Source organism: Trichoderma asperellum, chromosome 1 (assembly GCF_020647865.1).
Source record: "Trichoderma asperellum chromosome 1, complete sequence".
Taxonomy (NCBI): domain Eukaryota; kingdom Fungi; phylum Ascomycota; class Sordariomycetes; order Hypocreales; family Hypocreaceae; genus Trichoderma; species Trichoderma asperellum.
Genome location: NC_089415.1, coordinates 5,638,138 through 5,651,097, shown reverse-complemented (window position 1 = coordinate 5,651,097; position 12,960 = coordinate 5,638,138). Strand labels below are relative to the sequence as shown.

Here is a 12,960-nt window from a genome sequence, read left to right as displayed (position 1 = left end):
CGCCGTAGGAGGCGCATTGCTAAATCTCGATGGTTTATTAGGTAGGCGGCCGATATGGCGCTGGAAATAGAGACACTTTTACAGCCATATTAATGCTTGCTAAATCACCTGTGCAGCAGAATACATCGAGCACAGAGGCAAGGGCAGCGTGCACCGGGTCACAGTTCAAAATCAGCTTGCGTCCAAATATATTTCAGTCTCTTGCACAACGACTGACTAGATGCACTATTATCTAGACATCCCCAATCCCAGATCCGTTTCATGCGCATAGCATGCACAAAGCGTGCATACTACAGGGTATTGCCTGATTCCTGCTTGGAAAAAAAAGAGAAAGAGAAAAGAGAGTCATCATCCGCCGCCAGAGACACCAGTAACGAGGAGGAGGCATTGGTGGGAGGTGATATGTGGGGTTTAAAAGCTGTGTTTACATTTCCGTTGTCGTGCATCGATTGTTAAAGTAAGAGGATTTGTGTATTTTGTGAGTGTAATAGTCTTCTTTTTGCGGAGTAAAGATGGCAAAGGGATCGCGGAGCAAGAGTTGAGACGTAGTGAGTGATCATGATAGAGCGGCCGCCGAGAAGCGAGGTTGAGGTTTGTATGACGCAATGCATGCAAGAAGCACTCGTCATATTACATTCTGCAACTTCGACTCTGGTGTATCGATGTCTTAATTCCATTAGTCCCAGGAGGAGGAGTGGGATAAGAGTTGATGTCAAGTGATGCCGGCCGGGGGCGGCCACGGTTTCATGCGCGATAAAGGAAGCAAACGGGTGCGGGTAGAGGGATAGAAATAATAACAGAAATTCGATGAAACTGTATCGTGTCATATTGCAGACACCAAATGAGCCCTGCTCGTGAAGTTATCATCTTCGGGTGAAGCTGAACCACTGTCGCAAAAGTTTGTAGTGGCATCATTATCGGCGCGAGAATCAACCCACGCAGTAGGGATAAAATCGTTCTGAAGGTGAGGTAGTTGGGATACAAATAACACGTGAGAAAGCATAACTAGAGGTAAAGAGGGAGAAAAAGAAGAACGAAGAGGAAATTGAAACGGAGAGGAAGAGGGGGAGAAAATCGAAATAAAACAGGACCATGGCTGCATTGAATGCTTTTGGTGATGAACCACAATCATCAAAAATCCTGTCCCAGTTCCAGCGGGGGAAAGAGGAGCCTTGCGGCAAACCAGATCTGGACGCCCTAAATCCGCCAAATCCGGCTCAAATACAGCTCATTCACAAGTGGTACGAGAAACATGAAGCAACAGCCAGTGTGCTTATCATTAGAGAGTCTTTGTTTTTTTACTCTTGATCTTGCATCTGACTGCGACGCATCTTCTCAGCCTCTAGGTTCTCATAGAGTAAGAAGAGCGCAGATTCATTGGCCTTGGCGGTGCCCATAATGGTAAACATGCGCTCGCCAGTCTCATCGTGGGGGGCCTAGCGTGCGGTTGGTTAGAGAACGAGTTTGAACAGTATCAAGACTTGGCCATGTTAGATGAGACTTACCTTGGCAATGGAGATGCGAGCTCCAGAAGTCTTGCGAATGTCGCTAATCTTGCTGCCGCCACGGCCAATGATGCATCCAACCATGTCGGCAGGGATGCTAATGTTCTGAGTCTGAATTTCCTCTCCATTCTCGTCGTGGGTAGGAGGACCACGAGTGGCGGCGTCAGAATCCGAGCGACGGCTAAACGGTCTTGAGCCTCCGTTGCTAAAATCAGCTCCATTTCCGGTGCGCATCACGCGAGGGCTTCCGTAGTCGCCCCGGCCACCGCCATTTCCATAGCCGGTGCCACTCATGCTTCCAGAGCCGGAGGTCTGAGTTCGGACGACAGGGTTGTAGAGCACGGTGCCGGTACCCCGTTGCCAGTCGTCGACCAAGCACTTGGAAATCTCCCAAATGGCTCGCTGGATACCTTCGGGAGTGCCCTGGACTTCAACCACACGCTCAGTTGACTGTGGTAGCATTTCCTTTTGCGCAACCATGCGGACACCAGACACATCTTGGATATGCTTGATCTTAAGGCCCTGTCGACCGATAATGGTACCCATTTGGTTGTGGGAGATTAGAAGCTTGATGGCTATATTCCAGTTTCATCTTGTTAGTTGGGCATTCTTTCACATAATAGACAGAAGAGGAAAAAGAAAAGGGGAGGAAACACGTACGATGAGTGCCGTTGCCCTGGACGATACCACCCATTCCGACGGCGGGCGCACCTTCAAGAAGGGCTCGAGCAACGATGGCGTAGGCTCGAGAGATGGCATCGCAGCCACCGGTGATGGTGAGAACTCGATCATGAACACCTTGAACGACCTTGCTGACACCGGCTTTCACACCAGTTTCGTCACGAAGGTCAGCAACATTCTTGCCGCCCTTTCCAATAATGACACCCGCTTCCTTGGAGGAAACAATGGCGCGCAAGGTCAGTTGAGCCTGAGCATATTCCTCGTCCGTCTTAGGGGCGAGCTCCCCGTCGGGGCCGAGTCGTTCGTCCATTTTCAGCTGATCCAGAGAGTCCACGATATCGCCGCCATTGGACGAAAGGAGATCTTGAGAAGACATGATTGTTTGTTGGGTGGTAAGGTGAGAGGTGAGGGGTGAAGAAGAGACTGTGGAGAGATGAGGTGGATGCGACGGAAGGTTTGGTATCAAGGAAGGAGAATCAGAAACGGTCCTGAGCTATCTGTTAGGTAAGTCAGCTTCAGTACATTTGGTAATCTAGCTTCCAGACGGAGAAACAGCTGTCTATGTCTCAACACAGGCCGCGCATCGAGATGCGCGCACGGTAGAGGCGGCTGGTGACGAAACGAAACCTCTGTCTGACGCCGCGCCTATCTGATAAAAGCAGTACGCCAGACTGCATCCGTGCCGGATTTGAAATGCGGCCAAAGACCATCGTGGAACAGGGCTACCCGGGAAGTGATGAGCTTACCATGTAGTTTTCGAGAAGCTGGAAGCTACGCGAATGTTGACAAGACTGGAGGGACGAGAGCCGATTGTAGGAGGTGGGCAAAGGTCGAGTGCGTCGCCAGACTCTTTTTTTTGTGTGTGGTGCTGGCAGGGATTTGGCGGGGTCGAGAGGCGAGTGGGCGGACGTAGCAGCGAAAAGCGCGACGACGACCGAACTCGAGGGGCAGGTGGTGCGCAAGAAGATGCGGAAGTCGGAGGTCGAGAGAGAGAGAGAGAAGTTTAGGGAGAGGCGAAGCGTGCGAGGGAAAAGGTCGAGGCGGGAAGAGGCGAGAAGATGTGACGAAGAAAGCGGGTTTGTGAGAGAAGAGAGAAGGAGAGGAAGCTCTGGGGAGGGGGAGAAAACGCTGGACACTTGGGCGGGCAGAGCGCTGGGCCAGGCGCTGCAGCTGGAGCTGTCACTGCTGTGGCCACTAGAATGCCCAGCGCGCTGCGGTGTTTGGACCTGCTAAACCTAAAAGCAGGAAAGGGTCAATGGAAAGAGCGAAAAGCGAAAAAAATCGGAGACTGCAGTGCGGCGACAGGCCAGGAACGGCCACGCTCTCCGGTGGCAACCATGTACAGCCGCGCAGTGTTTTCGCAGACGGAGTACTTGCATGAGCTCCCCTCTCGCCAATATTGGACGCGCCACCTGCGGGCTTCAGCTTCAATCTTTAACGCTGTGGATCTGTGGCAGGTAGGTACCTAGGTTACAGTGTCTGTAAGAGGAAGTACTTGGCACTACCTGCTCGGTACCTGGGAAACTACCGACCTGCATGCCGCTGGGAGGTACGTCAGGGTGCTTTTTGGGTATCGCAAACACGCGATCCAATTTTTTCTCAGCGGGCTGCTCCAGATATGCTTGCCTAAAGCGGAAATGTGAGAGATTCCTGGTATATACCGAGAAGAGCATTCAACAGAAATCCACACATCTTCATTCCTCTCAACACAGTGTTTATCAGCATGGTATTTGATGACATTGCAGTTTTTGGATCGATTGAATGGGTAGTGCAGATCGTATCTGCAATTTAGCTGCACCAAAAACATGCCTGCAATTCCTTACTAGCTGGGGCAAAACCAAAGCTTTAGTGTGCGAATGTCATATTAAACAGCTTAATAAGTACGATTCATATCAGTTTTACCAGTCTTCAAAAATTACCGGCGTGCCTACCTACTCAAACTACTAATTGCCAAATTGGTATAGATATGAGAGGGCATCATCACACTATTATACCGAGGTCGAGCTGGATAAGCCTTAGATTCGCAAAGAAACACCACCGCTAGTCCACCGGTGTAGTCTGGGATGCAAACATCTATTTAGCAAGTTCCCTGCTTCTATAGCATCAGATTCATGCAACCTGCTGCGGAGTTGGTAAAAGTGGCGTTATATTCCCTCCTTTGTGCGGCCGTTTGGGTCAATCAGCATCGAGATCCATCCAGCTACTGCACCTTTGAGCCGGCTGAATAGTGGCAGCAGTGTGAGCAGCCAGTCGCATCTGCAGAAACCACACCCAGCATTTCGTCGTTGGGGGCCACCCGCCGTATCATCTGTATCACCACCATCATGGGAAGTTGTCTTTAGGAAGATGCCCGACCCTTCATGGGAAATTTGACTTTTGCGTTTCTCTGCCTGTCTGACCTCAAATAGACAAGGCCACGTTGCACTGCGTTTGATTCTTTAGGTCCCGTTCCCCTCACATCACCATGCGACAGTGGTCGACAAATCAAAGCCAGGCTGGGTATAAATTCGTCTGGAGGCCGGGTACCTCCTATAATGCCTAGCAGGCATCGCAAATTTAGTAGATTTCATATTATGCATCAAGTGATGTTATTAATCGCTAATATCCGCGAAATTCCACAAGTGGCATCGATCCTGCTCTCCTTATTACCTTTTTCCCATCTACGTTTTATTACAGTACTTTCTGTAGGAAAATAATAACATCGAAGATTCGATCAGCCAATTCACGTTTCTCGTATAAATCGGATGTTCGAATCTTCTTCAATATTGTCTATCTACGTAATGTATGGTTAGCTTGGTATTAGTTTATATTATCCATCTCTTCCACCTCACCAGAGGCGTGCTTTAGTAGGCATAAGGTATGGCCATGCTATGATTCAAACTACCTATCTAAAATATAACATTAACTCAAGTATGACCTCTCGCTCATGTCAACGCTGCCGTAATTTCTGCTCATGTTCTACCCAAAAGTTCTTGCAAGCCCTGTGGCCCCAATGTTCAACCCACCACTCTCCAAAACTATCCTCAATGTCATAGTCGACCTTTGACACCCTCTCTTCCCTTTTCAGGCCGCATATAACACACGGTTTAGGCCCTGTTGGCACCATCTTGGCTGTTTGGACTAGCATATTCTCGCTCAGCTCAGGGACCTTGAGATTGAGCTTTCCCTCGGTATTGGCAGCTGCAACGGCAGATCGCAGGCGTCCTACATATTCACGCCAAACAGCAACCACATCCGCTGCCTCTCTGTCTTCTCGTGCTGACTGGGTTTTATCTATGCCCGCGAGCTTCATACCCTTGCTACCAGCGGCCGATATGGACATGCTTTTGGCCAGGATCTTGTCTCGGTGCCACCTGTGTTTTCGACCAGCGATTACTCGGGCGGCTGTGGTGGCAAGAAGGATATATCCCTGCAGGAAGTGTATCGCTTTGGGGTTAGATAGAACTTGCTGCTTTATGGAGGCACTATGGCCGGAAATTGGTTTGAAAAAGACATTCGCTGAACTAAGAAGATTGGGAAACGCAGACAGGATGACTGATGGAGGTGGGACATTGGTTGGGGGAGGATCATCATCGCTTCCTTTTATAGCAGTAGATTCGGCGCTATCACCAGCATCCCAATCCCAGTTCTCGGCCTGACTAGACTGAGAAATTTTATCTTTCCCAATATTCGTCTTGCTGGGAGTGTCATCCCAGGCATCCCAGTCGTCGTCAAAATCCTTAGCAATTGATGGTTTCTTCCCATGACTGACCGGCGGCCAAGCAGTAACCGGTGTTGCTGATTTGGGTGTATCGTTCTTCTTCTTGGCAACGGCAGCAGCTGTCAGATTTGTCTTTATTTCAAGATCCGGGAAAGGATTTCGCTCTTGGAATGATGGCGATTTCGGTGGATTTGTAGTCGTCGACGGGACAGCTCCAAAGCTCAGTGCCCCTAGGGGCTGGGCAGGTAGCTGCTTCTTAGTGACCTGCTTGATCGGCTGTTGTTCCGGGGGGTCATCAAGAGAGAGCAGATCTAGCAAGGGTGCAGGATTGGCAGAATACGCCGGTGGGGGAGAAACAGCATTCTGTTTGGGCTGTATTTGTTGTGGTGGCGGTACCGTTTCAAAATCACCGAAATCATCCTCGTCCTCATCAGCCTCTGGCACCTGAAGTTCAAAATCGTCCACATCGAAGAGCACGTTGGGATCTTTTGGTGCCGATTTGATGGGGAATCTTGAACTCCCTTGCTTCACATTCCATGAAGAGAAATCTTCGCTGGGCTTTGGCTGGAAATCCGGCTCAGGCTTCGCTTGGAAATCAACCAAGGTATTGGTCATGATGTCGATGGTAGGGGCTCGGACCAATCTATTTCTGACATCAGGCTCCTTGGGGGGCGCGGAAAACTCCCCAAACGCGCCCCCAAATGAGCCAAAAGGCTTGTTTGTTGTAGATACTGCCGGAGTAGGCTCCGCAGTCTCAAAATCTCCCCAGCCATCGTCATCAGCGTCGTTCAGCGCATGCGGAGCTGGCGTCGCCTGTGACAAGGCTGGAGCCGTTGTCCAGCTGCCAGCTCCGCTTGGCTGAGATGGGATTGATGGCCAGCTCTCAATTGGCGAGGCTGCTGCCGCTGTAAAGTCGTTGAAGCCAAAGCCGAAGGGGCTCTTTGCCGCAGGCGGATTCCCCTGGACACCCGAAATGGGTGGCTGTTGTTGCTGCTGTGGAGGTGGCGGGTTGCTATTGGCAAACTCGGCAAACAAATCAGCCGACATATTGGAGAATCTCAAGATGCATGCTACTTGCTACTGGTGAGAAGAGATGGAGAAAGTAAAAACAGCAAAATGGAAGAAGATTTGCTTCTTGTTCACCCTGCAGAAATGCGTGAGAGGTTATAGTACGTAAGCAATGATGTCTCTTGAAGCATGAGAGTACGGCACGGATGGAAACTAAGCGGTGGACACGGCTGAGAGAGCTCAAGCCCGAAGGCCCAGGTACCGAAACATTTGCGCAAAAACACCTAGCCTCGCTGGCTGCAGGCGCCAATTGGGGATGCGGCATCCAGTGCCGAACCAGGGATCCAGCGCTAGCCATCCGCCTACAGCGATTTGAGGCTGCTGAGCATGCATGTACCAGTACACGCAAGTCCGTCTGGTGATGCGGGGCTACAGCAGCCCACCTTCAAAGTCCAACCTTCTCACTCTCAACCGGATGAGTGAGTTATCCAGGACTGCCGGCCTCGCTGTAATCATCACTAAGTTGGTGTTCCCAATGCGGCCATAGACCCGTATTAGAGCTGGAATCGAGTGTAACATGACGATAAGATTGGTTGCTTAGCTCAGCCCGTCAGAACCCTCCATCCAGGATGAGATCACTTGCAGAGACGCAGTGAGTAGCAAGCCTCACAGATGAGAGCTGGACACTGAACGCTAACAGCCGCCTCATTTGAAGAGCGAGATGGCAGGCAACTCAAACGCACTGCGCCAGCGTCGACGACTTGCGGAATGCAGTGCGCCATAACGGCCCTTCGAGCCCTTGCCTCTCGGGTAACCGTTCTGTCTGCTGGAAGGTGAGTTTGCGTTGTCGGTTTTTAGTGGTGGTATGAGGTTGACGCAATGCGCAAAGGTCTTTCTTCTATCCGAAGATGGAGATGATACTGAGTTGAGTTGGTCTCGATCACTTGGCGAGAAGCGAGAGCTTTATAGCGAACGCCGTGATCACTTCCTCAGGTTTATAAAGCACCCTGAAACCCTGACTGAGCTTACCATTGATCCTTTGGCCGATGACCCTAAAGTGAGTAGAAGACTCCATGCTCAAACGTTGAATTATAGGCCCCTAATTCGGTCAAGTCTCCCTGGAATACCGTTCGTGAAGACGAAGCTATCAGGGCAGAAATCCTGCAAGACGTACAAAGACTTCCGGATGAAGCAACTTATCATGAAAATTACATGCAGCGCATGATCCTGGATATACTGTTCGTTTACTGCAAGGTAAACCCAGGTAGAGGCGGTTATCGCCAGGGCATGCACGAGCTCTTAGCCCCGATCCTGCATGTTGTCGAACAAGATGCTCTTGATCGCGCATCGATATCTGCCAGTGATGACGAGAGTGACCTTGACGAGTTGATGCTTGAGGCCATTGACTCGTCTTTCATCGAGCACGACGCCTTCATTTTATTCTCCCAATTAATGGAGCAGGCTCAATCCTTTTACGAAGTCAAAGATGCGCCAACTCCGGCCCAAACAACAGACAGTCCATTCCAACCTCGGTTTCCCGAACAAAGCTCAGCCATTGTCGAGCGCAGCAAATTCATTCATGAAGTCTGCCTACAACAGGTTGACCCCGAGTTAGCAGCGCACCTTACAAGCGTCGAGATACTTCCCCAGATATTTTTAATGTAAGCGTTGCAACCCACCTTTACCTTGGCAGTCATCCTTTTACTCATATATATGGATGCTAACTTGATAAAAAGTCGCTGGATTCGTCTTCTATTCAGCAGAGAATTTCCCTTTAATCAATTCCTTGTACTTTGGGATACGATTTTTGCCGTCGACCCCTCATTAGACCTAGTAGATCTGATTTGCTGCTCTATGCTGCTACGCATCCGTTGGCAATGTGAGTTCACTGCTTGCTCATAAATTTCCGCCTCGTCGTTCTAATCTTTGAAATTAGTATTAGAATCTGACTATTCTGTTTGTCTGCAACTACTTCTAAAGTATCCACCCCCTGATCAACAACATGGACCTCATACGTTTGTCGACGATGCACTTTATCTCCGGGATCACATGAATACACTCGGGGGAGCAACCTTGATTAAAAAGTATTCAGGAAAGCTTCCGAAAGTTTCAAAGAGCCCTGAGATTCCCGAGCCCACCGGCTCACCGTTTGGCGGGTTTGATTCAATCCGCAGAAAGGGCTTTGGGGTGAGGTCACCAATTCGCTCGCCAAAATTTCTCCAGCAACAAGGTGGAGTAGAAAACATTTTCCAGGGCATGCTGGAGAAGAGCGAAAAGTTAGGGATCAACCGAGCAGTACGGGATGCCGTCGGTGAACTTAAGCGAAATATGCAAGGCCTTAATGAAGGATTGCCTTCGCCGTATCAAAGAGGCTCCTTAGCCGATGACGTCGCAGCCAAGGCGTTGGCTGCCATGGAGAAGCGAAATCAACAACTAGCAAGCCTTCTTGACGAGACGGTTCTTAGTCTTAAGGCTCTATCTTTGTCTAACCTTGAAGATAAAGCCAGAAGTTTGGATCTGATTGAAGTTGCTGCAGCCAAAGTACAATTCGTGCAAATATACCTGCAGGACGCCTCTTTGACCATCCCAGCTATGGACTCCGCTAATAACGAAGAGCTTCAAGCCGTGGCTGAAAAGAAAGAAGAGAGCAAAGTCAAGAAACTCTCTTCAACGGAAAAAGAGAACCAACCCCTGTCGCCGAGGTCATCTACTACAAGTGTGTCCACACCAAGTATAGCAAAAACAACGTCGGTTTTACGCGAGCCAAAGAAATCTGCAAAAAGCAGCGACTCCGCCTCTGATATAATAAACACTACACAAAATGACACAAAATCAGACAACATATTGAGCGAAGTCCGTCCCAAGCCTCAACCAATTGCCTCGATACCTGCTAGATCCACTATAGCACAGTCTTCATTTTCGTGGATGCTGGAGCCCGACGAGTCCGGACCGCCACAAACTCCTCTAAGCAGCAAGTCACCGACAACCCAACAAAGAAAACGCATAAATAACGCGAGCCGCGAAAAGAATGCGTTTTTATTTGGAGAGGGGTCGTCAGAACTAAGCGAACGGGATCCACTGGGATCTGGTGATATCTTCGGGATGGAGCCGATGCACAGCCCGAAGGGGAAGTAAGTCGTAAGTTGCAGTACAAGGTGCCTTTTTGCGATTTATATCGAATATGGGGATATTCGCGAGGTTCTAACAAATTAAAATTTTTCCTGTATTCGCTATAATTCATCTTGGCTGCATTTGAATGTGAACCATGAGTTATCAAGCCAGAGCAAATGTGGCCATAGACTGTCTTTGACTGAGTGAGCAAACCATCGCCTTCAGCACGGCAAAAATATACTTGTAGGGGAAAATAGGTAGTTGCACTTTCTCAGTAATCATGTATGAAACTTTTTTTTTTATTTAAACTTCAGAATCCTATATACTCCAACTAGTTGGCCAAGGCTTTTTTCCCTTATGAAATCAGATCCGCCTACCGCTCCAGCTTTTTAACTACACATGTAGTCAAAAGAGAGAAGAGGGCCCCTGTACTACCCGCTTGAAAATAAAGGTTTTTATAGCCACCATTTACAGGTGCTGGTTGACAAAGCTCAACAGGTTGCCGAGTCTGACATAGACACCAGCGAAACCGGCCTCAGCACAGCCCTGGCCCCAAGAAACAAGACCCTGGAGAACGCCGTTGGAGTCGACGATTGGGCCGCCGGAGTCTCCAGAGCAGGAGTCCTTGCCACCCTGGGAGAGACCAGCGCAGAACATGTTGTTGGAGATGATGCCGCCGTACTCGCTGTTGCAAGAAGAGCGAGAGATGACAGGGACGGAGACCTTGTTCAGCCTTGAGGGGAGAGAGTTGGAGTTCTCGCTGGTGGTGCCCCTATTAGACGATTAGTATCGAATTCAAAACGATGGCCGATGAGATTTCAAGGGGCGAAATATGCTTACCAGCCAGCGGTGGTCAAGGTAGTTCCGGCAGCAGGGTCAGAGCCGGAGGCAGGCAGCTTGGCGTAGGCGATGGTAGAGCTGGTCTGGATGGGAGAGGACAGCTTCCAGACGGCAACGTCGAAGTCGGGAACGCCGTTCTTGGTGGTGTATGAGGGGTTCACGGTGATGCTTGAAACACCAACCTGGGTGCCGCCAGAAGCCCAAGTCTATACCAAAGAATACTTAGCATCATAATTACACAGATATGGTTGAAAGGCAGGTCTTGACTTACGAGAGATCCAGCGCGGACCTTGACCTGAGAGGCAGAGAAGTCGACGGAGCAGTGGCCAGCAGTAACGACAGTGTTGGCGTTGACCAAAACACCGCCGCAGAAGTGAGAGCCTTGAGAAGACAGACTGACGATGTAAGGGAACTCGCCGGCAGAAGCGGTGGTTCCTCCGACGATCTCAGCGCCACGGGGCTCGATGGCAGCTCCCAGAGCGAGAGCGGGCAGCATAAGAGCTGAAACAACTGCGGAAGCGGGAGCCATTGTGAGAGAGGAAGTCTGAAGTCTTCTTGGGATGAAAAGAAGCTGACTGAGATGAGGTGAGTGGTGGTGAATATCAGATGAAAAGAGGGGGAGTCATCCCCTTTTTATATACAATTTTACACATGGCTAATGAAGCCTCATGCTCCATGATCATCCATGCTCCATGCTCTCTAGCCTACGAAGCATATCGTCTAGGGCCGTGGTACAGACGCTTGATACATTCCTCAAAGAGCATACCGAAGTCCAAATGACCAATCCTGTTGCATGAAGCATCTCCTTCCTAAATCGAAGACTGCGGCAAAGTATAATTGCACAGGCTTGCAAAAGATCCAAGCTTAGAGAAGAAGAGGCCGAAATTAGAAGGCAAGACGATGGCATATCATGAAGATGCCCTGCTACTGGCTAGCACACCTTGCAAGGCAATGCATATGGAGACATACGAAGAGAGACGCGGCCTAGGGAACCCCAGTCGCTCATTGATACTGAACACGGCCAGGCACAGGCCAGGCACGGCTATGGTAACGGCGATACTAACAAATATAAACACCAAGATAAGCGCCCATGCTGCTACGAGATGCTACGCGGGTCCAGCTACGCGTTTGAAGGACATCGGCCAGGACATTCGGCCGGCTCCGGCAGTTTCGACGACAAATCAGCCTGCCGTATCTGTAAGTTGCTTCCGAGGTCGATCTCTGGGCTTGAGACATCTCGTTCGTTGTGCGACCTTCTAGTTTAAGCCGCCAAGACCGCCTAAGCTTGATAAAAAGGCATGTTGGGAAACGCAGAGGGCCCTCCATTTAAGGCATTTAACTTCAATACAACGAAAAATGGCGTCGCGATAAAGAGCTCCCGGTTGCGCGGGGTAAATCAGCCCGACTGTCAAGCAAGGATAAAGAATAGAAGCGGGAGTTGAAGACATGGGCATCATGCCCTACCATACAGTCACATACATGTATCATACTGTAGTCCGTATTGATTCCTTATAGGAAGTGATTGGCAGTAGTTCGCACCGTCAGCTGTCGAATTTCTACAGCGCAACAGGCATCTGAGTAGCATTAGGCACCTGCACGTATACTAACTAGTTGATTCCTTCTTGATGGCTGAGCACAAGATCGTAGCATCGGTGGCTTGTTTTTCTAGAGCTCAGTCATACGGCATCGAGCACATGCATTGTCGAACTAGGACGGAGCAGCGCCACGGTAGTTGGCACCTAATTAGGCAACTAGATATCGGCCGCCGGCTAGATTGGCTTCGGAAGAGCACTCGATTTGACGGGCAGAGCTTCAATCTAATCAAGCAGATTGCGCGGATTCAGAAGTGCCTTTGCCTTTACCGTACTTGTCAAAGGGCGGTTATTTGCTGAATCCTACTTCGCTTAGGCATGCGGCACATTTAGCCTACATGTTCGTAGGAAGGCGAGCTATGGCACTTACAGTTTGAAGCATATAATTAAGATTATAAGGTGCGGTAACTAACCTCTTTTTTTTCCTGTGGCGCCGGCAGTGGTTTAGTATGGAGAAATGCCCAAGTCGTGCAACAGGCCGAACATCGGAGGCAGATTCAACGTAGCATTGCGCAATCGCGCA

General features: G+C 49.8%; 4 protein-coding genes across 4 annotated transcripts; 1 reads left to right on the top strand and 3 right to left on the bottom strand.

The window, feature by feature from the left end:
• Positions 1 to 168: 168 nt before the first annotated feature.
• Positions 169 to 3,248, bottom strand: TrAFT101_001755 (uncharacterized protein). Its single transcript, XM_024899638.2, has 4 exons — positions 2,933 to 3,248; positions 2,166 to 2,683; positions 1,506 to 2,080; positions 169 to 1,436 (listed from the first exon to the last, which is right to left on the bottom strand). Exons 2-4 carry the CDS (start codon positions 2,560 to 2,562, stop codon positions 1,299 to 1,301), a joined length of 1,110 nt encoding a protein of 369 aa, XP_024762882.1. The 5' UTR covers positions 2,563 to 2,683; positions 2,933 to 3,248; the 3' UTR covers positions 169 to 1,298.
• A 1,678-nt stretch (positions 3,249 to 4,926) lies between these two features.
• On the bottom strand, positions 4,927 to 7,079 carry TrAFT101_001754 (uncharacterized protein). The gene has a single exon (XM_024905177.2). It carries the CDS (start codon positions 6,931 to 6,933, stop codon positions 5,116 to 5,118), a length of 1,818 nt encoding a protein of 605 aa, XP_024762881.1. The 5' UTR covers positions 6,934 to 7,079; the 3' UTR covers positions 4,927 to 5,115.
• A 302-nt stretch (positions 7,080 to 7,381) lies between these two features.
• Positions 7,382 to 10,345, top strand: TrAFT101_001753 (uncharacterized protein). Its single transcript, XM_024909603.2, has 6 exons — positions 7,382 to 7,546; positions 7,610 to 7,727; positions 7,784 to 7,951; positions 8,008 to 8,555; positions 8,631 to 8,773; positions 8,831 to 10,345. Exons 1-6 carry the CDS (start codon positions 7,524 to 7,526, stop codon positions 10,027 to 10,029), a joined length of 2,199 nt encoding a protein of 732 aa, XP_024762880.1. The 5' UTR covers positions 7,382 to 7,523; the 3' UTR covers positions 10,030 to 10,345.
• Positions 10,268 to 11,872, bottom strand: TrAFT101_001752 (uncharacterized protein). Its single transcript, XM_024903604.2, has 3 exons — positions 11,117 to 11,872; positions 10,846 to 11,051; positions 10,268 to 10,777 (listed from the first exon to the last, which is right to left on the bottom strand). The coding sequence occupies exons 1-3, from the start codon at positions 11,372 to 11,374 to the stop codon at positions 10,474 to 10,476; spliced, it is 768 nt and encodes a 255-aa protein (XP_024762879.1). The 5' UTR covers positions 11,375 to 11,872; the 3' UTR covers positions 10,268 to 10,473.
• Between the last annotated feature and the right edge of the window lie 1,088 nt (positions 11,873 to 12,960).